Source organism: Marmota flaviventris, chromosome 4 (genome assembly GCF_047511675.1).
Source record: "Marmota flaviventris isolate mMarFla1 chromosome 4, mMarFla1.hap1, whole genome shotgun sequence".
In the NCBI taxonomy this organism is placed as follows: Eukaryota; Metazoa; Chordata; class Mammalia; order Rodentia; family Sciuridae; genus Marmota; species Marmota flaviventris.
The window spans coordinates 84,807,282-84,833,581 of NC_092501.1; the positions used below are offsets into that span (position 1 = coordinate 84,807,282).

Genomic DNA, 26,300 nt, shown 5'->3' on the forward strand with positions numbered 1-26,300 from the left:
CAAGCTGCGCTCCCAGCCTGGAAGTCCTGGTTTGTTGTAGCAGCTTTTTCAAGGGATGGAGTATGGGTGGCCCAAATGTTCCCCCTTGCAACAGCTACAAGGCAAGATCCCTCCACTAGGAGGTGTCCTGGGGTCCCAGGATAACCCTTTGAATGAGGGGTGGATATGAATTTCCTTATCTAATTAACAGCTCAGAAAAACCAAGTAAATAGCCCATTGTTTGCTGTGACTAATCAGAAAAGGGTTCCTAAGAAAGCTGCCAAGTGCTTCTTGCTGGTTGTTTACTCCTAGGTCCACCTACTTCAGAGTGAGCTGCTGGCCCCTCCTTGGGTTGGGCTGAGGGAAGGCTGTGGGTGGGTGGGAAGCAGGGTGGTCTACAATGGTACCATACATAGGAATGGAAATAATTGAAGGACAGTGGCATGAATTCACATGTATTAGCTGCCTGCTCTATGCACTGGGGAGCTGAAATGTGTGAATCTTCCGAAGGAGCTTGTGGGGTCAAAGGGGAGCACAAATAGGTGTGACAAAACAGCGGGAACTAAGCAACACCAGAGCTGCATAGCTGTTACTCAGCCATGAGAGTGGAGTCCTCTTCCAAGGTGAGTATCTTGCGAGGGGCATCACACACTGGTGGGGGAAAGGGTGTGAGCTCCCCTGGGTTAACCATGTCAGACAGGAGCAGAAATGGAGCTGAGACCATGGTCTCAGTGTGACCAGAATGGTAAGCTGAAGTTGGATGGCCAAGGCCCTGTGGCCCATGGTGGCACTTGTGATTTCCTAATGTGACCACACAGTTTAAGGAAGGTTGCAGCAAAGATGTCCTATTTAGGAGCTGGCTGGGTTGCAGTGAAAAAGGGCAGATGTTAAACCAGAGGCAGAGGGATTTCATGGGAGACAGTTGCTCAGGTATAAGAACAAGGCAGGAGAGCAGGAGGTGGATGTGCAGGCTACTTGGTGGCCCTGGCGGATCTCATAGGAAAGATGGAAGGACTCTGGTCAAGCCTGATGTGATGAGTGAGTGGGAGTGCCATATACGGAGACTGAGGAGTGGCTTGGTAGTGGGACCGGGAGACTCGTCCTTGCATTGCTGACCATCTGGCTTATCCAGTCAGCAAAAGTAGCATGGATCTCAGGAGAGAGGTCAGGCTGGAAATAGGTTGGGGAATGGAGGAATCAGAGCAGGGTGGGCCACACACAGCCCTGAAGTCTTGTGTGGCCAGAGGATCCCTCTGGCAGCTAGACATTGCTGTTTGGAGCCCACCACATGAAGGGACATCAAGTATCTGGGTGTAGCGGTTAAGAGATGAGTGTAAGCCGTGGGGTGGCCAAGAAGCCAAGTCCAGGTAATGTATACCTGCAAATCCAGTTCCATCCCCTGGGACCTTATATTGGTTTGCTGTACTGATGATGAATGGAATCATTTGGAGAGGAGGGTTGGGATGTTGCAAGCCCCTATAAAGTGAGGCTTGTCCTCACTGGCATACGTCCCCCAATGTGGCCTCTGCATTCAAGCCTCCTGCACCTCCCAGAAACAGACTTGGGGAATTTTGTCCTCCTGAAACTGTTTTAGATAAATGTTAATGAGCAGACTTAGAAAAAATGAAGAGTCAAACAGCAAGACATTGAAGAAACGGCCACACCATGTTTTTCTCAGCTGCAGGTAGAGAAGCGTGTATGAAGGCAATGAACTCTGAATCCTTAGCTACCCAAAGACCTAACAGCAAAAGGAATTACAAAGAAATTTGACCATAGTAGTCCTGGTTCAGGATCCAGCTGAGACCTGGTCACTGTTACAGTCTTAATTCTTGTCCTGTTGATTCACAATGGACCTTAGGTCCACTGAGAAGTTGCTTAGGAAAAGCCTGAACATCATTTTAAGGAAAGAAACCTGCCATGGAGATTCCTTCCTTCGGATTCCATGTGGAGGAATACCTTGTTTTATTAAAATGGTGGGAGGAGGGAATTTTCTACACTAGCGAGTGCTAGTAGCTAAAGCTACCTAACTCAAGCCTTGCCGTGAATTTTGAAGCTCTTCCAAGATATCTTGTGCCTTCCTCCATCCCCTCCCCTTCCTGCTATTTTGCAGTTATGTCCACTAGGGAATTGTATGGCAGGAAGATGTGATTTTCTTTAGTTTGCCCTGGATTCCTGATTTGCACAGCACCTGGGTCCAGCCCGCAGCCCTAGGGTTCAGGTAAGCACATGGGGAGGGGATTTCTTCACCTTCAGGTTAAGTCTTCTGGTCCTAAAACAGCTGTTGTAATGTCAGTGAGAGTTAATCTGGCCTCATTTGCAAAATAGATGTCTTACAGAGTTTCGGATAGTAGGAAGGGGAATGGGATGTTTCAAAATTCATTCTTAAGAGGGTAAATAAGGGCTGGGGCTATAACTCAGTGGCAGAGCACTTGCCTAGCATGTATGAGGTACTGGGTTCAATCCTTAGCACCACATAAAAATAAATAAAGCCATTATGTCCACCTACAACTACCAAAAAAAATTTTTTTAAGAGAGTAAATAGAAGAGAAAAGCAGATCTTGAAAAAATTTTAGAACTCTGCAAACCAGCTGAGAGAAAAGAGAAAAACCATATAATAATGTTCATAAAAATAACTGACCTTTCAGGAGAGCTTTCTAGAGAAGCTTGCAGGCTAATTAACACAAATATTAATGTGTGCATTTTTTATATTTATGGCTATGCTAGTGTAGTAAATATTCTCAATATATGTTGAAGAGAAAATATAAGATGTACAATGCACAGAACACATGGAAGAAAATATAGTCAATAGAGGCAACTGAGATATTTAGATTCTTGGGCTGCCAAATGTGGGAGGGATGTCGGGGTGTTAGTTCATCTCTCGCATTTTATGCACAAGGAGGCTGAGATTCTGGAAGCAGGGGCTTGGAAACCCAGTAAAAATCACTCAGCTGGTTTCTGGCAGATGTGTATTAAGTCAGCCTTTGGGGAGAATAGGATTTTTCTTTTTAAAGTGTAAAAGAGTAGTATTTATTCAAGTGAGAAGAAAAGAGACAGAGCTCCCAAAAGGCAAGTGGGGGCCCAAAAGAGGCTTCCCAGAAAGTAAGAATCTTGAAGAGTGAAAACCCTTAACCTTGGCTGTGAATTAGAGAAAATTAATCAGGAGGGCCACTGGATAACCCTGTGTCAAGAGACTCAATAGTGAGAGAGAAATATAGGTAATAGGAGAAGACTCAAAAGTAAGACATTAAGTCAGAACCTACTTTATTTGGGACTAAAAACAAGTAATCCCAAGTCACTTGCAGTCTGTGTCCCTTTACCCCTTCCATGTCAGAATACCAGGTCCAGATCACAGCATTCAGCAGGTGGCTGCACTATGGCTTGATGCTTTCAGATTGCTCAGCTTCATCTCAGGCAGTGGCTGTGCCTGAGGGTCTGTGTGCCATGTGTCCTCAGCCACTCTGAGCCTTGGGCTGACTGCGGGTGTACACAAGCCCTCCTCACTTCTGATGAGAGGCCAGACCTTGGGCAAGAGACACTTTGCCTTAGTCAGCATGTGGGCTTAGTTGTCAAAGATGGGTTATAAGTGCAAGACTCATGCATGGAATCTATGATTCTTCCTATGCCTAAACTGTTGCCCTCCTTGAGGAGTCCACCATGGCCCACCACCCTGTGTGCACCCATCACAGGAAATGGGAAAGAACCCAGGGAATGACATACCCCTTCCCCTTTCTGTAGTCCACAATTGCACACATCATTTTGCCGTCCCATTGGCCAGAATCTGGTTTCATGGTCAAATCCAGGCTGCAAGGGAGGCTGGGAAGTGCAGTCTATTGGGGGCAGCCAGGAGCCCAGCTGAAATTGCTATTGCCTGGAAGAAAGTGAGAGGGATGTTGGAGATAGCCAGTGACCACCACCCAAAGACTGACAGAGCTCAGATTTAACACCCAGACCCCTCCTTAAGGGTTGAAGGGTTGTGGAGACACAGTTGGAACTAAGATAATATTTAATTCATTCACTAATTCTACAAATATTTGATGGTGGGGTATCAAAAATAATGAAGTGAAAAGATGGAGTCACTACCTTCAAAAAGTATTAAACTTGATTGGTGGTTACTAATTGGTAACCACCTAGGAGAGCACGTGAGGTGCAGGGGTGCAGCAAGAGAAGAGAGAGAGTGTGAAGCTGCTCACAGGGAAAGATGGGAGACTTAGAAGGGGTCCTACCCCCAGTGCCTTCTGGAGAAAGACCAGACAGGAGTTCAAAGCTGAGGGTGATCACTGAGGTTGAACTAATGAAGCTGAGCATTCAACCCATAGTTTTGTGAGAGGCACAGATGCCATTCTTTTTTTCAAAATAACATTAATAAAATTTCTGCTAATAGACTTTTTTGTGTGCAAACCCTCAATGTTCTACATCAAAGCGCAAGCCCTCATCTAAATTTTATTATACTACCACAACTTTTTTCATTGGTTATTTGGGAGCAAAGTGTGTTCAATTAAAAATATCCATTGAAGATTGTCTGTGTGCTAAGCACAGAGCATAAGCAAGTTAGATATTTTCTGCCTTAGTCAGCATGTGGGCTTGGTTGTCATCAACTATGCAAAACTCAGAAGAATTATAGAAGGACAAATATTTACTTTTACGTTAATTTTCTAGCTGGTAAACAAAATGGAGTTTTTCTCACTTGACACCTTCATGATCTTGTGATCTTTTCTGCACTGGAGTGATAGAACATACCAGAACCTATGGAACACTGTGAAGGCAATTCTAACAGGGAAGTTTATAACCATGAGTGGAATAACTTGTAATGCACAAACTCCCAACAAAGCCTGGTTACTGGAATTAAGATTTGACTACTATCATCAGTCACTTCTGAGTTACACAAAAGATGCAGGTGCAGGTTATTCATGGATTCGGCTGTAAGGAAACACAAGTCAGTTTCCAGAAATGCTGTAAGTTTGTGACTTCAAAGGGAAACATCTGTATTTCCTTTTCCAAAAAATACTCTTAGCCTTAGGCTGGGCCCCGTGATCCTTAGAGACTTACACAAGAGGGCGGTATAGTCTTTTGTTTGGCAGAAACTAATTATTTTGAATGACTGAATCTAAGCATCTTTATTTAAAAAATACTTACCTAGAAATATATGTGTAGTGCTATAAAAAGTTTTTAAACAGGAAAACATCCCATAACTCCACCATTTCTAGAAAAAATGTTTACCTTTAGTTTAAATAAAAATATCTACCTTTAGTTTACCAATATGCATTTATTGGTTTATACCATTCTATTTCCTACATCACCTTCTGTTTCTACATGTTATTTAGTGTGCACCTTTTAACCATTGTAGATAAGGCTTTGGTCATCTCTGTGTTTGGCACACAAATCTTGGATCATGATGAAGAATTTTAGAGATGGGTCACAGATAGGGGTGTCTTTTGCTTTTTACCTTTCCAAAAGGTTGGGCAGATCTACATTGCTGTCAGCAGCACATGAAGATCTGAGTTATGACCAGCTGCACTAACCTATGTGTTCATTTTGCTAAAAAGTCCTAAAATACCTACCATGATAATATTTGTTTCATTTGATAAGTATTTGTTTCAAGTTTAATACTGGGTACTGAAAATATAACAATGTGGGAAATCCTGTCAGGTGGGGAGCCAGAATTTTAATCCTACAGTTATGTCATCAAATGTAAAACCCCTACCATGATAGGTACCATGGAAGAGAGGCACATGAAACTATATGCACTTTCCTGTGGAGGATGGATTTTGTCAGGAGGTCCCATGAATTTGAGTATCCATCCACATTACTGCAGGCGCTTCTATAATCAGTTCCCTTTGTTGGGAACACTCTTCCTAGTTATTTCTTCCTCCCTTGTTTACAATTCAGCCCCTTGAGGTTTCTTTGTCTTTGCTCCTGATGAGGTTCAAAAGCAAATCAAAGATCTGGGGCGGAGGGGGGGGGGACACCATTTATACAGAAAAGGACTTGAAAATGCACTTCTCCCAAATTGTGTGACCTTGTGTGTGTGTGTGTGTGTGTGCGTGCATGCGCACATACGCACATATGCGTGTGAGCAGATCCTTCATGGATCTACATTCAAAGAATATATTTAATCACAGTAGGACTACTTGGAATGCTTTACTTTTTTCCTTTTTCTTTTTTTCTTTGAGACAGGATCTCACTAAAGTGCTTAGTGAAAAACCTCACTAAATTGCTAAGGTTGGCCTCAAACTGGGATCCTCTTGCCTCAGGCTCCTCAGTTGTTGGGATTATAGGCATGATCCATTGTGTCCACCTAATTTTTTAATTTAGTATGTTATTGTGGTAAAATATATGTCAACATAAAATTTATCACTTTAATCATTTTAAGTGTACGATTTAGTGGTATTAAACCATGTGGCATTATCATACAACCATCACCTCATCCATCTCTAGAACTTTTTCATCTTTTCAAAGTGAAACTCTGTACCCATTAGATACAAGTTCCTGATTCCCCCTAATTTCCCCAATCCCTGGAAACCCCTGCCCTACTTTCTCTACGTGCTTTACTATTTTAGATGCCTCCTAGGAGTGGCTCATACAGAAATTTGTTTGACTAGCTTGTTTTTGCATAGCATAATATTCTCAAGATTCATCCATGTTGTAGCATGGGTCAGAATTCCCTTCCTATTTAAGACTGAACATTATTTCATTGCCAGCACATACCACCTTTTGTATGTCCATCTACCCACTGATGGGCATGATGGGTTTTCCCACTTTTTGGCTATTACAAACAATGGTATTCTAAACATGAGTTCTCAGTTCAAATCTCTGTTTTCAATTTATTCAGAAATATTCCCAGAAGTGAAATTGCTGGATCAGATAGATGGTAATTCTATGATTGCTTTATTGTTTATAATGTGCTTTTTTCATGTACATTATGATCAAATTTGGTCTTTTCATCAGCCCTGTGAGTACGCATTCTTCTCTGGCTCCAGGAAGTGGTTTTATAGATTGGATACAAAATGTCCCTCAGAGGTCATGTGTTGAAGGTTTGGTCCCCAATGCAGTGATGGTCAGAGGTGAGGCTTTCGGGAAGTGAACTGGATCACGAGGACTTTGATTTCATCAGTGGATAAATCCCCTGGTGTACTCGTAGCTGATGGCATTGTTAGGAGATAGTAGAAACTTCAGGAGGTGGGGCCTAATTGGAGGAGTAGGTCATGGAGGTGGGGTGGGGGAGTGGTGGGGGGGGAGTGGTGGGGGCATGCCCTGGAAGGGTATTTCTTATCCATGGCCCCTTTCTCTCTCTCTCCTTCCCCTTTCTCTCTCTCTCCTTCCTGGTTACCTTGAGGTGAGCATGGCCTTCTGCCATGTTTCTGCCTTGCCACAGCAGTGAAGTCAGGTTACCTTAGACTAAGGACTCTGAAACCATGAGTCAAACAAACCTTTCTTCGTTAAGTTGGTTTTCTCAGGTATTTTGTCACAGTGACAAAATTGGAAAGATAAATAAAAGAGTATCCTGATCTCAAACTTGGCTTCCTCATTTATCATCACCATTAAGAATGATCCTAATTACTTGTGTTACCTCCTAAAGACAATGTTTTCCTGATTGCAACCACTGTGGTCAGCTCCCAGGTTTCTACTCTCATCTGCCCTGACCATACTGTCCCTCGTCTGAGTAAGGATGGGCCCATTTCCCACTGCAAAGGAGCAGAGTCTGTGTTCATAGCACCAGTGACAAAGGTTTCTCCTTTCTCTTTCTGTCTTCTAGCTCAGACTCTGTCATCTGGACCATGAGGATCTGGTGGTTCCTGCTTGCCATGGGAGTCTATACAAGGAGCATAAACTCACAGGACACGTGCAGGCAAGGGCACCCTGGCATCCCAGGGAATCCTGGTCACAATGGCCTGCCTGGGAGAGATGGAAGAGATGGAGCAAAGGGTGAAAAGGGGAATGCAGGTACTCACCACTTGGTGGCTTTCTGCTGCCCTCCATTGATGCCATCAACCCCTTATCACATCTGTTTATTCTCTGTGTGGTTTCCCAGTCACCCACTGAACCCTCATCATTCACATGTCAAACACTTATCAAGAGTCCTCTCCTATCAGATTCTGTGCTGGGTGCTGGAATGGAGTGAGGACTGGACTGACATGACCCTGCCCTCATGGGCTTCTCCTCCACTGGGGATACTGTTTGTTAGCCATTGTCTCTGATATTATAGGACATATTCAGTAGTATACAATGTCATCAATTTTCCTGCCTTAGCAACGGTTATGACACATCTTCAGTAACATGAGGCCAATAGAGAGAGCTGATGGCTAAATACAACAGTCCCATATTATTCAAGGAAGATTATGTTCCAAGACCTCCAACAGGTTTTAGCCAATGAGTGGCTAAAACCATAGATAGTACAGAATATTATATATACTATGTTTTTTCTATGCAGATATACCTATGAAAAAGTTTGATTTATAAGTTAGGCACAGTAAGACATTAATAATAGCTGATGATAAAATATAACATTTGTAACACTATACATAATAAAATTGCCAGCATCACTACTCTTGCCCTTGGAGGACATAAAATAAGGGTTACTTAAATACAAGAACTGTGATCCTGAGACAGTCAATCTAATAACTTAGATGGCCACTAAGTGACTAATAGGCAGGAAGCACACACAGGGTAGAAAAAGGGATGATTCACATTCTGACCAGGATAGAGTGGGATAATGTGAGAATTCATCCTGCTACTCAATATGTCATGCAATTTAAAGCTACACATTGCTTATTTTTATATGGAGGCCTGACGATTTATTAAGTGGGCGGGGTGAGGCTGAAGTTTACCAGGAAGCAACTTTATTCCTTTCCAACAACCACCATGCAAATATACTCTGTGAAGTCTTCTCTTGGATAATATCTCTGGAAAATCCATGCTGTTTTAGTCACATTTAGTCATTAGACCTTTCTGGGTAGCAGAAAGTCCAGTGCAAGTTAATAGGAAAACTTAAGTCTTAATAAACCCAAGTATTTTACCCTCCCAGTGGGACCACAATGGTGTGTTTGTTTTATTTTTTAACATAATGGGGTTTAAATTTTTATTTTAAAATATTTTACATACACAAAAGAGATGGATGATACATAAGAAGGAGTAAGATAAAACATACAACCAATACTAAGTTTCTTTCTTCCCTATTGAATCTCTTGTATTTTTTCTTCAGTTGTATCCATTCTTTCAAGTTTTACATGTTTCTTAGAAGTATATATGTTTTATATATTTTCCATATATATATATATATATATATTGTATATAACATTATTTCTTAGAAAAATATTTAATCATATTGCTCACGCTAACAATTCACATACTCTTTATCTTTCCCTTTTAAATTGTATGCTTTATAATGAATGCATGTTTAGCCCATGAGTTATCCACAATTCAGATGTGCATTGATGAGGGTCCACATTCATGCTTTGTTATTTGAGGTTCTGTGATCAAGAAAGTTTAGAGGTCACTGCTCGGGAGATTGCAAGAATTGAGAATTAAGCAGGGAAACAAAAGAGAAAGACTTATGGCTGGGGAGGGAGAGGAGAACAGGAAAGGAATTAATGTAAGGATGACTCCCACTTGGAGATCTCACAGTACCCAGGGCTTGCTTGGGAACATTGGCTCTGAGTTGCTTGGAGTCCCCCAGTCACCACAATTATGAACATCAGTGTCTCCAGCCACATATTTCTTTCTCATCCTTCTTTGCTGCTCATGTATGGCACATCTTACAAGTGGGTGCTTGGGAAGTGACCTGATCCATTATATAACTCACTCATCTAACACAGATAAGAGGCCCAGATGCTCACTCATGCCTGCCTCTCTCCACCCCAGGAGGGAGTGCCCATTGGGGGTAGACACCACCAGCACTCTCCTCCGTACACCACCCATGGAGGCCAGTGGTCAGAAAAATACAGATTTGGAATTTCAACTCTTCTGTTTTCTTCTTTTCCACCTAGGAGAACCAGGACATCCCGGTGGCCCAGGGAAGGATGGAATGAGCGGGGAGAAAGGAGAACGAGGTCAGAAGCTGGCTTCCTATTTAACCATGCTCTAATGTGGAACTAACACGATTTCACCATAGCTATTATGTGCTTGCTACTATGGATGAGTCCTTATATGGCTCTGAGGATGTCCCAACAACAGAGGCCATTCAGTTCTTGCTCTCCAGAAGCCCACGACGAGCACAGGGATCCACAAGCTTTTTGTGTAAAAGGCCAGATAATAAATATTTTCAGCTCTGCATCGTGTCTACTAAACTGTGCCATTGTCTTGAAAAGCAGCCATAGACGCTACATAAATAAGTGTGGCTGTGTTTCAGTGAAGCTGTGTGTATAAAGACTGAAATTTGAGCCTCATAATTTTCACATATCACAGAATATTATATTTGACAATTTAAACCTGTAAACCATTCTTAGCTTGTGGGCTGTTACAAAAACATAAGGACAGATTTGGCCAATGGGAGACAGTCTGATGAACCCTGACTTACTGAATAAGCACAAAGGAAGAAGAATTTGGACTCAGTGCATCTGGCCCCACTGTATGGAGAGGGTCTGGCCCTGGAATTGGGATGAATGCTAGCAGTTGGCAACCAATGGAGAGAAAGATGGTTCTCTGTATCTTGTTCTAAGTGTTTGTCATGTATTGACTCAGTGGCTTCAAGAGCCCTGTGAACTTGGAAGTATTACTGTCCTGATTTCATAGATGAGAACAGAGGTGTAGAAGGTTTATTCATTGGCCTGACATCCCATGAGCACAAGGGATGGAGATAGGATGGAGTCCTGGCATTGACCTCCAGAATCCATGCTTGCATCCACTATGTTCCATTTGGGGTGGAAGCAACTCAGAAGCACCAAGCATCTATAGAATAAAGAAAACCATAATACAACTGGTAGAATGAGCAGGCTGGGGCTGGATATTAGAGATGGATGAATGCCATACTTGAGACTTTACTTTGTGTCACAAGAAATTTCTTAGGGGGCATCACTTCACTAGGTCTGAGCAACTGTTAACTAAGTATCCTGAATCAATCTGCTGTTTGCAGTGCTGCCCTGCTCTGAAGAGTGTTTCTCTTAATGTTTGGCCTTTTTTCATGGTCAACATGGTGGACTTAGATGGTAAAGGGTTATCATTTCTCATTTAGGAGACAGGAGTCAAAAGGTGTTTTGTGTATGAGAGTGTACATGCATGTATGTGTGCACACATGCCTGTAATTTGGGAGTTAATTAATTTCTAAACCCTGAGCGGATATTGAACCTCAGCACTACTCCATCTCAATTAAATGCTCAATAACAGAAAAGCCAAAGTTGTTCACAAGGGAATATTTAACAAACCATTTCTTTTTTCTCTTCCTCTATTCAGGAGCAGATGGAAAAGTTGAAGCAAAAGGCATCAAAGGTGATCAAGGCTCCAGAGGATCCCCGGGGAAGCATGGGCCAAAGGGATCTGTTGGACCCATGGGAGAGAAAGGGCTCCAAGGAGAGATTGGCCCTAAGGGGCAGAAGGGGGATAAAGGTGATGTGGGTCCCACTGGTCCAGAAGGTCTAACAGGCAATGATGGACCTTTGGGTCCCACTGGCTTACCTGGCCCTGTAGGTCCCATTGGCAAGCCGGGTCCCAGGGGAGAAGCTGGACCTATGGGACCCCAGGGTGAGCCAGGAGTTCGGGGAGTAAGAGGCTGGAAAGGGGATCGAGGAGAAAAAGGAAAAATGGGTGAGACTCCAGTCTTGCCAAAGAGTGCTTTCACTGTGGGTCTCACAGTGTTGAGCAAGTTTCCTCCTTCAGATGTACCCATTAAATTCGACAAGATCTTATATAACGAATTCAACCATTATAATGTGGCTACGGGGAAATTCACTTGCCACGTTGCTGGGGTCTATTACTTCACCTACCACATCACTGTTTTCTCCCGGAATGTGCAGGTATCTTTGGTCAAAAATGGGGTAAAAATACTGAATACCAAGGATGGTTATTTGAGTTCTGAGGACCAGGCCTCCAGTGGTATGGTCCTGGAGCTGAAGCTTGGAGATGAGGTGTGGATGCAGGTGACAGGAGGAGAGAGGTTCAATGGCTTGTTTGCAGATGAGGATGATGACACAACGTTCACAGGCTTCCTTCTCTTCAGCAGCTCATGACACAGAAGACTGTACATCTGCATTGGTCAGAATTAGCTTTTATAATTCCTTCAATTATTGTAATAATCTTTAATCACTTGTAAAAATGGTTCTGTGTCACTTACAATATTCCAAAGAGTAAATTTTTAAATAGTTGCCCTGTTTTTTTGTTTTTGCAGTACTAGGGATCGAACTCAAGGCCTTGTGGATACAAAGCAAGCAATTCACTCCTGAGATACATCTCCAGCCCCTGTTTAATATAATTTATTTAATGTTTTTCATCATTCCCATGATTGGGGGAACCCCTCGCATGTTTCTGATAGGAAGAGTACTGCTACCACTCAGAGTTCTAAGGAGATGTATTATGATTTAGTGCTCATCTATGCTTCTGAGGACATCAGTGAGAAAGAAAAGTAAGCTCTGTGGTATGTCACTTGCCTGGCGTGTGTGAGGCCCTTGGTTCCATCCCCAGTATAACACACAAAAAATGCTTATTCCAGTTAGTGCTGATAAGAGCTTTAGGCTGATGACAATGAAATCCCAGAAGGCTGCAGATACTTTGCTTACTTTCTAATTTAGGTTTTCAATGCTACTCAATCCAACTGTAATGTCCAGAGCCCAGGAGAGCTAAGGCAGTGGAATAGCTTATGGAGAGGCCAAGGAAGTCATCAGAGATGGGATATAAGGCAGAAGATTTACTCAGAAATGCTTATGGAGGAGATCTGGCGGTGATGGGCTTGACAGATGCTTTGCCAGAAAGACCAGAGGCAACAGGCTGGACAGGTGCACCTCTATTTTACATGGGGCTTCCTCTACTTTGCCAGAAAAATAGCACCTCCTATCTCTCACAAGACTTTGTCCAGGGACATCCTCTGGGACAAGCACTGCCCTCTCACAGTACTGTGATCTTCACTGGTGACCACAGGGGGAGGGATTTTTATAAGTTAGGCTACCGAAGCAGTGACATTATTAATTGGCTTAGTTTGCACTATTCCTTGTATTCCCAGCATCCCAAGGAGCAGCTGTCCTGGTGTGCAACAAAGCAGCTTTCTACAGATAACTCTAACTTTCCCTAATTCCCCTCATACATAAAAGAAAGCCAGTGGACACTGGAAATGTTTACCTGGACATTCTGGCCAGAACTTGCTCTTATTGTTCCCTTGACTAGGCTTTTTGGGAATGGAAAGGGAAATATAGGGACATGATGTCCTCTTTTTCCTCTAAGGATAACACACCAATAAATAATTGTCCTGACTCTGTATTCATTTTCTAGGACTGCTACAACCAAGAACCACAAATTGGTGGTAAAAAAAAACAAACAGAAATATATGCTTTCATAGTTCTGGAGGCCATATGTTCAAGGCCATATGTCAGCAGACCAGGCTCCTTCTGAATATTTGAGAGAAGGTCCTTCTTTGGTGTGACCAGCTTCTGGTAGCCCATGGCAGCATTTGGCTTGTGGCAGCATCACTCCAATCTCTATCCCCACTTCATATGGTTGTCTTCTTTCTGTATGTGCATGTGTCCAAAATTCCCTCTTCTTACAGATTTCCTTAGGGTCTGCTTTAACCCAGTATGACCCATCTTAACCCGTTTATATCTGCAAAGACCCTATTTCCATATAAGGTCACATTTGCCACTATCATGGATTGGGATTTCAACATATCATTTTTGTGAGATACAATTCAATTCATTAACAGTATGCTCTCTGCCTCCCCCCGCCAAATTAGGTGCCCTTCCCATATACAGAAAATATCCCCCCATCCTAATATCCCCCAAAGTTTCAACAATTTCACCATCAACTGTTAAGTCCAAAATCTCACCATCAAATCATTTAAATCACTTATAGGAGAGGGGTAGTCTGTGATTTATCCTGGGGAAAAATATTCCTCCATCAGTAAAACCTATGAAATCAGACCAGTTATCTTCTTTCCCAATATAATGATGGTCTAGGTATAGAATAGATATTCTCATTTCAAAAGGTAAAAAGAGGAAGGAGAAAGAGCTTGCAGGTTCCAAGGTAGTCCAAAACCGTAGACAAATTCCATTAGGCCTTTTCACTATTCAACTTCTAAAGATATTTTTTTCAGTACTGCGGATTGAACCTAACCAGGACCTTGCACTCTAACACTGAGCTATCTCCCCATCCCTAGTTTCAAAGGTTTCTTAATGATTTATGCAAGAGAAAAAAAAAGTTACTGGTTGTGGACACCAGTTACAGGGGTAGAGGAACAGGAGAGGGGTAAGTTTATTAAGAGAGTAGGTTAAAGGGAAACTTGTCCCTCAGACCTGTAGTGGACACTTGTTTAGACAAGTCCCTTCTATTTCCCCATCTCCCAGTAAAGGCACCCTACTGTCCGTATCCTAATGTGGAAAAGTCTTTCAGATGGTGTAAACTCTACACTGCTGGTTGGACATGGGATACAGGACTGGTTAAACAGAATAGCACCTCCTGACCATGGTAACAGTTGCAAGATGGCACTTGATCTGATCAGAACCAATGACGTTTCAATCTGCAACTTAGCTGGGCTTGCTAACCACAGACGTGCTCTTCTTTAGTTGAAATTAGATGGGGGAGGTTGAAGGCTTGAAACTCCTGGCAGCTTCTTACTAATCTGTAGAGCCTAAGAATGAAGCCAAACAGCTAGACATAATCTAGTTGCTGTGGTTTAAATGGGTTGCTCAAATTTTTTGTGTTGGAAACTTTAACTCCATATTCATATGTTGATGGTATTTAGAGGAGGGGCCTTTGAGAGTTGATTGGAATTATTATGAGGTCATGAGGGTGGGGTCCCTATGATGGTATTAGTTGCTTTCTAAGAAGAGGAAGAGAGACCTGAACTGGCACTCTTGCTCTTCCTTGCCATGTGATGCTCTCCACCATGTTATGGTACAGCAAAAAGGCTCTCCCAAGATGCTGGTGCCATGCTCCATGGATGTTCCAGTCTTTGGAACTGTAAGACATAAACCTCTTTATTTATAAATGACTGGTCTCAGGTAGTCACTTATAAGCAACAGAATATGTAGTAAGAGATCAGTTCTAATGGCATTGTTTGGGCCTCTAAATCCAGTTGTGCCTAAAGGCAGAGCCATCCTTGGGCTATTTTGTTGGGTGAGCCAACAAATTTTCTTTGCTTAAACCAATTTCATGCAGGTGTTGTCATTTCTATCACTTTCCTCTAAAAAAATTTTAAGTGGTCCCTATTCCAAGGATAGGGGAAGCATGATCATAGTGGGAAAAGCCCGAGACTGAGAGTTAATATATATGAATTGCTGATTCAGCCAGGATAAGGGATTTGAATTAGATGAGCTATTTAGCTTTTCTGTGCCCCTGATTTTTATTGAGCAATGAAAGCCAAACTGAAAAAAATTCACAGGGTCCCAATTAATTCTGCAATTAATTACATATACTTAAGTCAACTTGATATACTTTTCTATACTGAGAATTTAAACTGTATGTAATTATAAATTTTGCCTAAGCAAAAAAAGACTATTGGCAACCTTTGAGTTTGAAAGAATAATTCTTGGCATGAGTTTTTTTAGTCCTTTACATGATCTTACTATAAGCACTGCTCCTCAGACCAAAAATATGACTTTTTGGATGATGTTTCACCAGGGTTTCCAGGTGGTGACAGTTAATTATGCACATAACATTAACAATTAATGTGTTGATTGTAACTTGTGTGTGGTTCTAGGGTAGCTTCTAATCTCTGGGGTAAATACTTAAGCTTGGTCTTTTGCTTTTCCGTCATGAGAAGAGCAGTGTTGCTCCACCAAGTACTCCCACCATGACATCCTGTCTTACCACAGCATAAAAACTATGGGTCTGCCTAGTCAAGGACTGGAACCTCAAAAACTATGAGCCAAAATAAAATTTTCTCCTTGTGTTAAAACAAAAGGACTCAAGTTTAGTGCATTGTTTAAGCTATGGAATTTTCTACACCACAACATGGGACATGCCATTTGACAGAATGTGCCATTTGAAATTGGGATTGTCCTAGAAACCACAGGATTTACAGGTGTTCTATCTGTATTCAACCATCAACACAGTATAGGTGGTATGTTTGTTCCCTAGGGATGTGGGATTTTTCTGAATTATCACTATAAGCAAGCTGCACTGCTGTAGATAAAATATTTTAAAATTACAGTTGGCCTTACATATCTGTGGGTGCTACAACCCCAGATAAAACAAACCACAGATCAAAAATATTTGGAAAAACAATTTAGTCTGCAGTAAACATGTACAGTTTTTTTTGTTATGATTCCTTAGACAATACAGTATAACTATTTTCATAACATATACATTGTATTAGGTATCTTTAGTAATCTAGACATGATTTAAACTCTATAAGGGGATGTATGTAGATTTTATGCATATCCTATGCCATTTTATATAAAGGACTGGAGCATCCTCAGAGTTTGGTATCTGCAGGGGGGTCTTGGAACTGATGTCTCATGGATAACAAGATATGAATGTATTTGGTGACTATGCAAATAATAGAAATAATGTCTTTTATAATTTTTTTTTGTTTTTTCTTTTATTTATATTTCCTGTGGAACAGAAGGAGGATAAGGTAAGGCAAGTGAGGCAGACAGAGTGTGAAATTTAAGTAGGCACTGCTCTCAGTCCTAGTCTAGCATGTGCATGGCCCCTAGAGTGGATGCCTCCTTAAATTCCCACAAGACACCTTTTATTGCAGAATGATTAACTATATAGTCATTTTTTGAGCATGAATGTCCTTATTTTTTGGCAGCTTTGCATTTTTTCAGTTGCAACAATCCAGGCCTTTTTCCCCCAGTACAAATTCTGGTTTTGCTATGGTCCTAACTGTAGGAATACTTGCACCAACTCTCATCTAACTTAGGAACAAAATTTACAGACTGACATATGCATAAAGGAAAAAAAAACCTTTATGACTAGCACATAGGAAAGATGTTCTTATGAAATTCTTTTTTTGTGGGACAAATATAGAAGACATGATGTAAAACATGCTTTAAAGGACTTCAAAAGATAAAGTAGACTTGGGGGAGTCTAATCTGTCATTTGCAATTATTTTTCACTGGTTGTCTGTGAATCTGGAACGCAGTTTTAACTAACTCTGTCAGGCTGTCTGAGACACAAGACACCTTGTTAACTTAGCACCAGTCATTATCCACTGAGGGAGCATGTAAGCTTAAGTGTTTACATTATAAATGGTGGGTACCCTTGCATAAAACCCATCCTGGGCTAAGGAGGCTGTCAGATCTGAAACACATTTTTCACTAAGATGATAAAATAAACATTTTTGACTAATATATTCTCTTTCTTTCTTTTAAATGATACATTTGCCATCATTTTGTAAGGGGCTGGTTGCTCTACAGGACATAAGAGCCGGCTGCCACAAGGAAACATGAGCCACTAAGAACCGATCAACTACTGATAATCTGATATTGATCAACATAGAGTTAGAAATTTGGGGATTTTTAAATAACTTTAAATCTTTGATTTAAAAAAGTAGAAAATGAAATCACAACTGAGCATATATAAACAATGAAATAAAGAATTTATAATTTTTTAGGAATTCTATAGGGATGGTCTTTTAAACCCAATTTCAGTTGTTATTTATCATCCCCATCATTATCAATTGGGATTTTTCTTCCTACCAGGATAAAGTGAAAATTCCATTTTGAGGGGCTGGGGATGTAGCTCAAGTAGTAGCGCGCTCACCAGGTATGCGCAAGGCACTGGGTTCTATCCTCAACACCACATAAAAAATAAAATAAATTAAAGATATTGTGTCCACCTAAAACTAAAAAAAAATAAATAAATATTAAAAAAAAGAAAATTGATTTTGAACCAAAATTTTGAGGGGGGAAGGGTGAGAAGTTGTCTACAGATTGTATGCACTTGGCTTTCACTCTGGCTTTCTGGAACTTTGGAGAAGTTTTCTGGACTGCTCAAAGCCAACAGATAATGTGAAAATGAGCAGAGCTTTACCCTAGGACAAAATATTCAGGATGAGATAAAGCTCTGAAGGTACTTCAGTGAAGAACTTTTTTTAAAAAAATGTGACAGTAAGCCAGGTATTGTGGTGCACACTGTAATCCCAGAGATTATGGATGCTGACCCAGAGGATGGAAAGTTTGATTCTTTCATTAGTTCACAGAAGACTCAATGCCCTCCCCATTTAGACACTGATTTATAGGAATCAGGCAGTATCTGGCTCCTGCATAAAGCTGCCGACTCATTCAGATGAGGCGCAGACAAGCTTGTCTTAGCAGGCTCTCCCTGCAGTCTACTTTCCTGGGTAATCTTCTCATCCCACTCCCAAATCCACCAAGCTTTACTTCTGTAGAAGGGTCAATTCTCAAAGGGCTGGTCTTGGGTTGATTCCTCATTCTGCACCCTATTCCACTGAGACCAGAGAGGCAGGTCTGTCTCTGGGCACTATGATTCAGGGCTTGTCTAGGCACATCTGAGACCTCCTTTTGGTAGGCCAGGCCTCCTTTTCACAGCCCCCTTTCTAACCACTGATTCCCCACCACTATCCATATTAGTTTCTCAAGGTTAAAAACACTTCCCTGTTAAACCCCCTTCGTTTCCTCCCTACCTACCCCTGTAAAGTAGACAATGAACCTAATACACGTTCTTTTCTGCAGATGGGAACACAGAAGCTTAATAAGGTTAAGCTTTGGTCCTGGACAAGAACTTGGACCCTGAATCCAAATCTAGTGTGACTGCCATTCGTTTAGAGGGGGCTAGGGCTGTCCGAAGAGTTTCTCATGTTTTCCCAAACTAGCACCATCATTCTTCCATTTCAATTCCTAAGATCAGAATTTCCTATAGCCTTCCATCCCACAGCCCCACCTCTTTTCCTTTCTGTATAGTTGCTTGAAATTTTGGGAGATTCTAATTGATATTGTAATTCATTATAATTTTACCAGTCAAAATAGATTAGTCACGAATAGTTAATTCACTCAATTGCACACAATAACACGTGTAGTCTTAAACCATCTGTGAGAATGGATTCAAGATTGGCCAGACTGATTCGACTGCGTGCTATCTCTTGTGGATTCTTCCACAGGTTTTGGCAGTGAGTCATCCTGGAGAAGTAATCAAGAACTCACCTTGCTGCGACCTGTGTATTCCCTTCTTGCTCCTGGAAAAATTCAAATTTGTAAAGATTCTTCCTGCCTGGTTCAAGTCACCTAAGGCGGGATAAGTCCTATCTGTTCCTTACTTCAGACACACGGGGGCGCACGACCGCAGCGGCTGCGGAGAAGGTAGCGGGGCGACGCTCTTGCGAGGACGTACTCACGTCCTGAAGGCCTTTCGCCCTGATCCGGAAGCTAGGGCGTCGCATGGTGCGGCGTGGGCCGCTGCCTTGGAAACGAGGAGTAGTGCGCTCTCCACTGGAGCTGCGGCGCCCTAGCTACGGCCCTGGTCTGGGGGAAGAGGTTACTAAGAGTGCAAGATGCTGTGTGCCCGAAGATTGGGCAGCCTAGCAGCCGGACTAGCGGCTCTGCGGCCGGGGCGAGCCGCTCCGGGCAGTCTCGGAGCCGGGATTCAGGCTCGAAGGGTCAGCACCAGCTGGTCCCCGGTGGGCGCCGCATTCAATGTCAAACCGCAGGGCCGCCGCCTGGACTTGTTCAGCGAGCGCCGGGTGAGCGGCGTGGGAGGGGGCTCCCCAAGTCCGCACGACCAGCAGCGTTCCGGACTAGGTCATTCGGGTCTTGGAGGAACTGGATAGCAAAACGTTGCACTGTGGGGTGTCTTTTGCCCTCTTGGTAACCTTGCTTGCTACCTCTTTGAGGGTCCTATTTAAAGGAGGATTGGCGGGGCAGTCTTTAGTGGCCCCTCCCTAAGTTGTGGGGTCCTGGAGCTGCGTCTGCGTGAGCAGCCTGTTACCACTGAATTTAAAATAGTTGGTTCTGGCGGTAGCAGTGAATTTGGTCTGCTGGTCCCGCCCTCTCCCCATACTCAGCCCCACCCCTGCTAAAGTTTGTTTTTGCTTCTAACCTACAGTAGTGCCTTATGAGGCCTTGCCCTGTAAGTTCACAGGTGATATCAGGTTGCCGTTTTTTGCAGGGTCACACTTGTTTTCGGCCGCGTAAATTGTAATCCCATTGACCCCTAACTTCCATTACCCATTCATTTATCATTTCAAAGCTGTGTTCATATATATATATATATATTCTTTTAAAACACAGAACTCCTTTGAGACGAGCCTGATTTCTAGAGTTCTGTGGTTAGAGTTGATCACATTGATTTACCCTAGGAAGTCATTAAACTGGGTGGTTTTGGTTCTTATTTCTGTCTCCATTCTGCCTATCATGGTGTCTGACATTCAGCAGGTACTCCTGAATGAATGAATAAATGAATGAACGAACAAACCAATAAACGAATGAAAAGTCAAAGAAAGTCAAGCTTGAAAAGGACTTGTTTGATTCCTGTTTTACTTTGCATGTATAGATTTTGTTCATTTAGATTAAGGATCAGTTTTGTTTTTGCCTTTCAAAATTTCTTCGTTGTACTATTGCCTTCCTTATAAATAGGAATCTAGGATATGTTTGCAGTGAACTTACTTGTATGTTTGTTTCTATCTTGTCCCCTTCATTAACTTTAAAATTCTTTTTGCATGATATTTCATATGGGTACATAATGTTGGTATTAGTTGGTTTGAGGAGAACTACCTATAATTACTGAATAGAAAGATGGAATGATAAGCTTCGTTTTGAATGGATAATATATATAGCTAGTTTTAGCTTTTTTTCTTTTGTGCATTATGTACTGATAGCATATTTTCTTTTGCCTCAAAAAAAAGTTTGTGTAGTTTTTATGATTACCTTGTCAGGTATTCTAAGATTTAGAATTCTTGAGAGCAATCTGGAAGATTGTACAGGAAAGCTTATTCTTTAATCAAATTAAATCACTGTAAATAATTAAATTTTTTTTGTTCCCATTCTACTCTGCCTCCAAATGTATTTTATTCGTTTTCTTCAATTTTTTTCATATTCTTGAAGAGAGTTTAACAACTTCATTCATCTCTTTTTGTGCAAACAGTGGGCTTTATCAGACTTGTAAGTTTTACAGTTGGTGTTTCCAAAAAATCTCCATGATATTAATCTATAAAGTTAAGCATCTGCCCCATTTGCTTGTTTCCTTCACTGAGTTCCCCTATGTGTTAGACATGCTATTGGGCATCTCATTAAAAAAATGAAGGTCAGAGTTCCTGTCTCTAGGAGCTCATCTTCTCAGAAGAGAAGACTTTCAGATATATAAATTGCAGTAAATTGGAAAAAATGTGGACTTTGCAGATGTAAAGAACAGGTACAAGTTCTGGCTTTCCCACCATCAATGAGTGGTCTCAGCATGTTTTTGCTAACCTAAAACATATTTGGGTATCTAAAAGGATAGTCATACTTCCTGCTCTAGGATTATGTGATTTAGATGAGAGACCCTACATAAAGTACATGGCACACTTCATGACATGTAATTGATGCATACTAACTGTTTGTTTTTTTCCCCTCCCTTCCTGAGGGTGTTAACTAGAATGTTTGAACTGGTATAAGAGAGTGGTCATTCCCAATAGATTAGTGATTTTTGTCTTTTTAAAATACTGAAATGTCTTTGGAAAGTATAAATTTTGCTGCCAGTTTTAGTTTGTGATTTAGTTTAATGTGTTCATTAAGTTTTTCTGAATATTTACGTGCTTTATAATTAATTCATCCTCCCTATTTTATAATTGTAGAATAATTGATATTCTGTACTGAGACCTTACTCTATGCTAGGCATGATCATAAATACTTTACATATACTTTGTAATTCAGCATCCATATGCCTATTGTGAGAATAGGTACTGTCATCCTCATTGTACCTGATGAAGACATTGAAGTCTAGGATAAGAAATAACTTGGTCAAAGTTACAAGCTAATAATGATTATCACTAACATCAGGTAAGTGCTTTCAGTGTGCCAGGCACTGTTATAGTATTGTTTACAAGTATTATTTTGTTTAATTGTCCTGATTTGAAGCTACAGTGGTGACAGAACTGAATTGAACCCATATCATTCTATTTTTGTTTTTTATGAAAATTGAAGAAAAGTTAAATACTTAACATCTTCAGTCTAATCTTTGTGGAGTGACACAGGTAATGTGATGTGATAGCCACAGTGACAGGTATCATGATATACCAATGAAAACCAGGATTCCCTTCATGAAAAATGTATTTTTAGTTAATAAAAACCAATCATAACTTTGGTTTAAACTATACTTATTGTTTGGATTTAAGGGTCTTTTTGGAGTTCCTGAGCTCAGTGCACCAGAGGGGTTTTATATTGCACAAGAAGAAGCCTTGAGAAAGACAGAGTTGCTGGTGGAGCGCGCATGTTCTACCCCTCCTGGGCCCCAGACCGTGCTCATCTTTGACGAGCTCTCTGATGCATTGTGTAGAGTGGCTGACTTGGTAAGACACTTTGTCTAAGACTTGAGACTATCTCTTTTTCAAATGATTAACATTTAAATAAAGTTTGTCCTTTGTTTTTTTAAGATTAATATTAGACTGAGCTTAAAAATGCCTGAAATTATTTGACCTCTGTTGGGTATAAGTTATGTTGGAGTATGACAATGGGAATGGGGAAAATATATAGGAAAGGTGATATTTATAACTAATCTACCATGTATATATGTAATAAAATATTCATGTAATATGTAATAAAAGAATGATTACTAATACAGCAAAGATTTTCTTTTTAACAAAGGTCCCTTATTCATGAAAGCTTGTATCAAAATTCTAATGGAATCTTTTTTTGTACATTTATAACATAAGTCCCCTTTTTCATAAGAGGAATAAAAATTTTTTATAAACCTTTCAGTATTGCCTTTTCTGATGTCAAACCAATTATTTTTAATTACATTTTAAAATTGAAATAGAATTACAACTAGATCTTTTCATCAACTGAGAAACCCAGTGCTGAGAAAAGTGTGATTTTCTCTCAGCCCCAAAACGTCAGATCTTGCTTAGTGAAGGTGATTAGTGGTACACATAATCTAAATTTATGATCATTCATGATTCAGTCTATGTGATATTTAACTATATACCTCTTTCCTCACATTCACTCAATGCTGAGCTGAATACTATACTATGAATACAGTTATGAACACAACAGACACAATCTCTGGCTAAATGGAGCTTATATTCTGGTGTTTCCTTGTTTTTAGATCTTACTAGGTAGACAGTAGGCCCAGGTGATAGCTTTACCTGGATAGCTTTACCTCTCAGCATATCTCCACCCACCCCTCATCCTTACCGATGGCAACCCCTAATCTGTTCTCCATCCCATTTCTAGAATGGCATGTAAATGGAACCCAGTATACCTTTTGAGACTATCTTCTTTCACTCAGCATACTTCCTCATTTTTTGGTTATTTTTCTTTTTTAGAAAATTTCTTTCCTCCTCTACATTTGAATTGAGCAGTAACACATTTCAGATGATTATACACCACTATAATAGTCATAGTTTTAAGAAAATTGATAAATTATCATATTTTAAAGGATCTTCCTCAGGAATGAAATTTGGGGCTCTGAGTAGTCAGTTCTCAGTTCAGTTATACTGGGTTTTCTTCATCTCCCTCTGGTACATGCATAGGACATGTTTCTTTGATGCTGGATAAGCTGTGGAGATGCACTGCCAGAGGAGCCTTATCCATCTAATTGTTTCATTGAAATCTGAAAAGGAAAATGTATGTTATAGATTTTACTTATATATATATCGTCAAAGGTTGGCTTTGGTAGTCAGAATCCTGGAATTCACTGTTTATTTTTTGTCATAGTCTCCATCTTAATTAAGCCGTGTTCTAGAATTTTACTCTACATTTTTGTTTTTGCTTTTTACTAAAAGATTTTGAAATTTCTGCCCTATATCTTGTCCTGTCTTGAATTTTAAAAAAAATATTTGTAATGTATAATAGTGCCTCATTTTAAAAACTTTTAAAATCTAGAACATGATTTATATGCATAAATCTTAGTCAAATAATTCAAAGACTGTTTTTCCTTTTTAAATTTTTAAGATGTTACTACTTATATGATCAATATCATTGTAGTAAGGCAATAGTTTTATAAATTCTCAGCAAATGGTCATTTTGTTATTCTTTTTTTAAAACAGTTTTTATGTAATAGAATTCTTTTCCTCAACACCGTTATAAATAGACTTTTAAAATATGTGCTAGAGTTTTGATTTTTAATATTGTAACTTCTGCAACATGTAGATTTTTAATTTATAAAATATGTTGTAAATTTTACATAGCTTATTTTTCAAGTGCTTTAGTATAAAATATTATTTTATTGTTCCCTGTTGTTACAAAAGATGTATCAAACTATGGATTTAAATGTTTCTGCATTAAAAGTTATTTGATAATAAAATTAGGAAATTTTACTTTGTGGTGATTTTATTTCATGTTAGAACCATGCACGTCATTTTGGAGAATAAAGAAAGTATATAATATTTTGTAGTTTCCCTGCATTTCATTTTCTATTGCAATGACTGTAGTTATCATGAAAACTCAAATCTAGTTTTACATGATTTCATTTTTTAAAAAAAATTTGTGCTCATTTTAACTCTAGTGATTAACATAGCAGCAGCAGTTGTCATTGCATGCCATATTAAATGGGGTCAGGAATTCATATTTTACTAAAAGAGCTATAAAGAGAATGTGTCTTTGTTTTCTGCACAAAGACTAGAATGTGGTTGTTGGTTTTAAGATTATACTATGTGTTGAATATTTTAAAAAGCACCTCTCAGTTATTCTCTGGGGCCAGGTTAACACATGAGAACCATATTGCAAACAGTTTTAGTTACAAAGTTTTAGCATATTTGAAACCAGGGTCTGTTCTTTTGAACTATAGGATTAGGAAGAATTTGTTTGGTGTTCATTTGAGAGAAAAACTTCACTAAAATCAAGTTCATGGAAATATTTTCTTTGGAATGAAACAAACTTGGTTCCAAGGAATAACAGAATTAATAAATGTCTAGAAAGAAGCTGCTTTGCCATTCTAGTTGAGGGAAAATTCAGTAATGGAAATGCACAGGTTGAGCCAAATGGCACGTTTTGAAACAGGTTTTCATTTTCACTCTCAGATCTTGGAAGCCAGGGATCTGTCACATTCGCTTTTGGTTTTGTCTTTTTTCCTTTATTAGGCTGATTTTGTGAAAATTGCACACCCTGAGCCAGCATTCAGAGAGGCTGCGGAAGAAACCTGTAGAAGTATTGGCACCATGGTAGAAAAGTATGTGCTGTCTTCTCCACTCCAGTGCTGGGAGATAGGGTTTCATGGATTTGCGCTTCAGGCAATTTTGTGCATAGTGCTTGTCTGGGTTCTACGGGGTGGGAAGTGATGTGTGAGTGTGTGACCACTGGGCAACTGTCCAGAAGGTTGGAGAAAGGGAGGGCTCTGGGAGCAGGTTCACCTCCCAGCCAGTGACTTTGGCTAGTTACTTATCTCCCCTCAGTTCCTTTCCTTTTCTGTAAATGGGATAATGAAGTCAATCCTTCCTTTTAGGCTTGCTGTGAGGATTGGATAAGATAAATGTAAGTGCTTATAAGGTGTCAGGTACATAGCAAACACCCATTAACTTTCATCATCATTATTGTTTATGTTAAATAAGGGCATTTTAGTATCTTAGTGGCAAATTGGAGTTCCTAGATTATCACATGATTAAATTGCTGTTGCATAAATGGCTAGGGGCCATAGGGTGAGAAGCCAAAATTACATATACACAGTGTCCTTGCAGTCCTGTTGAATTGGGATTAGGAGGGCCTTAAGGGGACTATAAAACTTTGTGGGAGGGCTGAGGCAGGCTGAAAGCTGAGGCTATGATGAAGTGAGTTTTTAAAAAGTGATTTTGAGGTAAATTGAAATGTTTTTAAGCCATTTATGAGCACTCTAAAGTGCTTGTTAAAATAACTTAAATGTGGACAGTGCTATATTCCAAAGCACTTAGGTGCAAGATACCATGTCAGATGTGTATAAAGCTAAGCTTGCCTGACATGAATTTACTTAGGACAGGAAAACAGGGCCCAGGCAACATTGTTAAGACTGTTTCATAAAGCAAAAATTGGGGGTTGGGGTACTTTCTCCATTGAGATGAAAGTTGGATGGTAGACTCTTTCCTCCTGAGCTTTGGCTAAGAGCAGGCTGGCTACATG

The 26,300-nt window shown here is 40.4% G+C and overlaps 2 protein-coding genes across 5 annotated transcripts in view; both read left to right on the plus strand.

Moving 5' to 3' along the window:
* Positions 1 to 342: 342 nt before the first annotated feature.
* On the plus strand, positions 343 to 16,227 carry C1qtnf9 (C1q and TNF related 9). 3 transcript variants are annotated; one of them, XM_071611324.1, is made up of 5 exons: positions 343 to 602; positions 2,090 to 2,197; positions 7,733 to 7,920; positions 9,963 to 10,025; positions 11,365 to 16,227. In XM_071611324.1, exons 3-5 carry the CDS (start codon positions 7,755 to 7,757, stop codon positions 12,135 to 12,137), a joined length of 1,002 nt encoding a protein of 333 aa, XP_071467425.1. In that variant the 5' UTR covers positions 343 to 602; positions 2,090 to 2,197; positions 7,733 to 7,754; the 3' UTR covers positions 12,138 to 16,227. The 3 variants fall into 3 exon arrangements, with proteins under 3 accessions (XP_071467425.1, XP_071467424.1, XP_027797404.2); XM_071611323.1 differs by lacking the exon at positions 2,090 to 2,197 and having other exon boundaries at positions 11,365 to 12,162; positions 12,296 to 16,227; XM_027941603.2 differs by lacking the exon at positions 2,090 to 2,197.
* Positions 16,228 to 19,413: 3,186 nt separating this feature from the next.
* Mipep (mitochondrial intermediate peptidase) overlaps positions 19,414 to 26,300 on the plus strand; it is a 159,270-nt gene continuing 152,383 nt past the window's right edge. For both annotated transcript variants that reach the window (XM_027941601.2, XM_071611325.1), the window contains exons 1-3: positions 19,414 to 19,759; positions 22,388 to 22,561; positions 25,292 to 25,380. In XM_027941601.2, the coding sequence (XP_027797402.2) occupies positions 19,571 to 19,759; positions 22,388 to 22,561; positions 25,292 to 25,380 (452 nt within the window). In that variant the 5' untranslated portion in view covers positions 19,414 to 19,570. The remainder of the gene's footprint in view (positions 19,760 to 22,387; positions 22,562 to 25,291; positions 25,381 to 26,300) is intronic.

Excerpts from the sequence above, each read along its gene's own strand:
- C1qtnf9 (XM_071611324.1), top strand. The coding sequence starts at position 7,755 with ATGAGGATCTGGTGGTTCCTGCTTGCCATGGGAGTCTATACAAGGAGC. Across the intron at positions 7,921-9,962 it reads GGGTGAAAAGGGGAATGCAG|GAGAACCAGGACATCCCGGT; the intron begins GTACTCACCACT and ends TTTTCCACCTAG. Across the intron at positions 10,026-11,364 it reads CGGGGAGAAAGGAGAACGAG|GAGCAGATGGAAAAGTTGAA; the intron begins GTCAGAAGCTGG and ends TCCTCTATTCAG.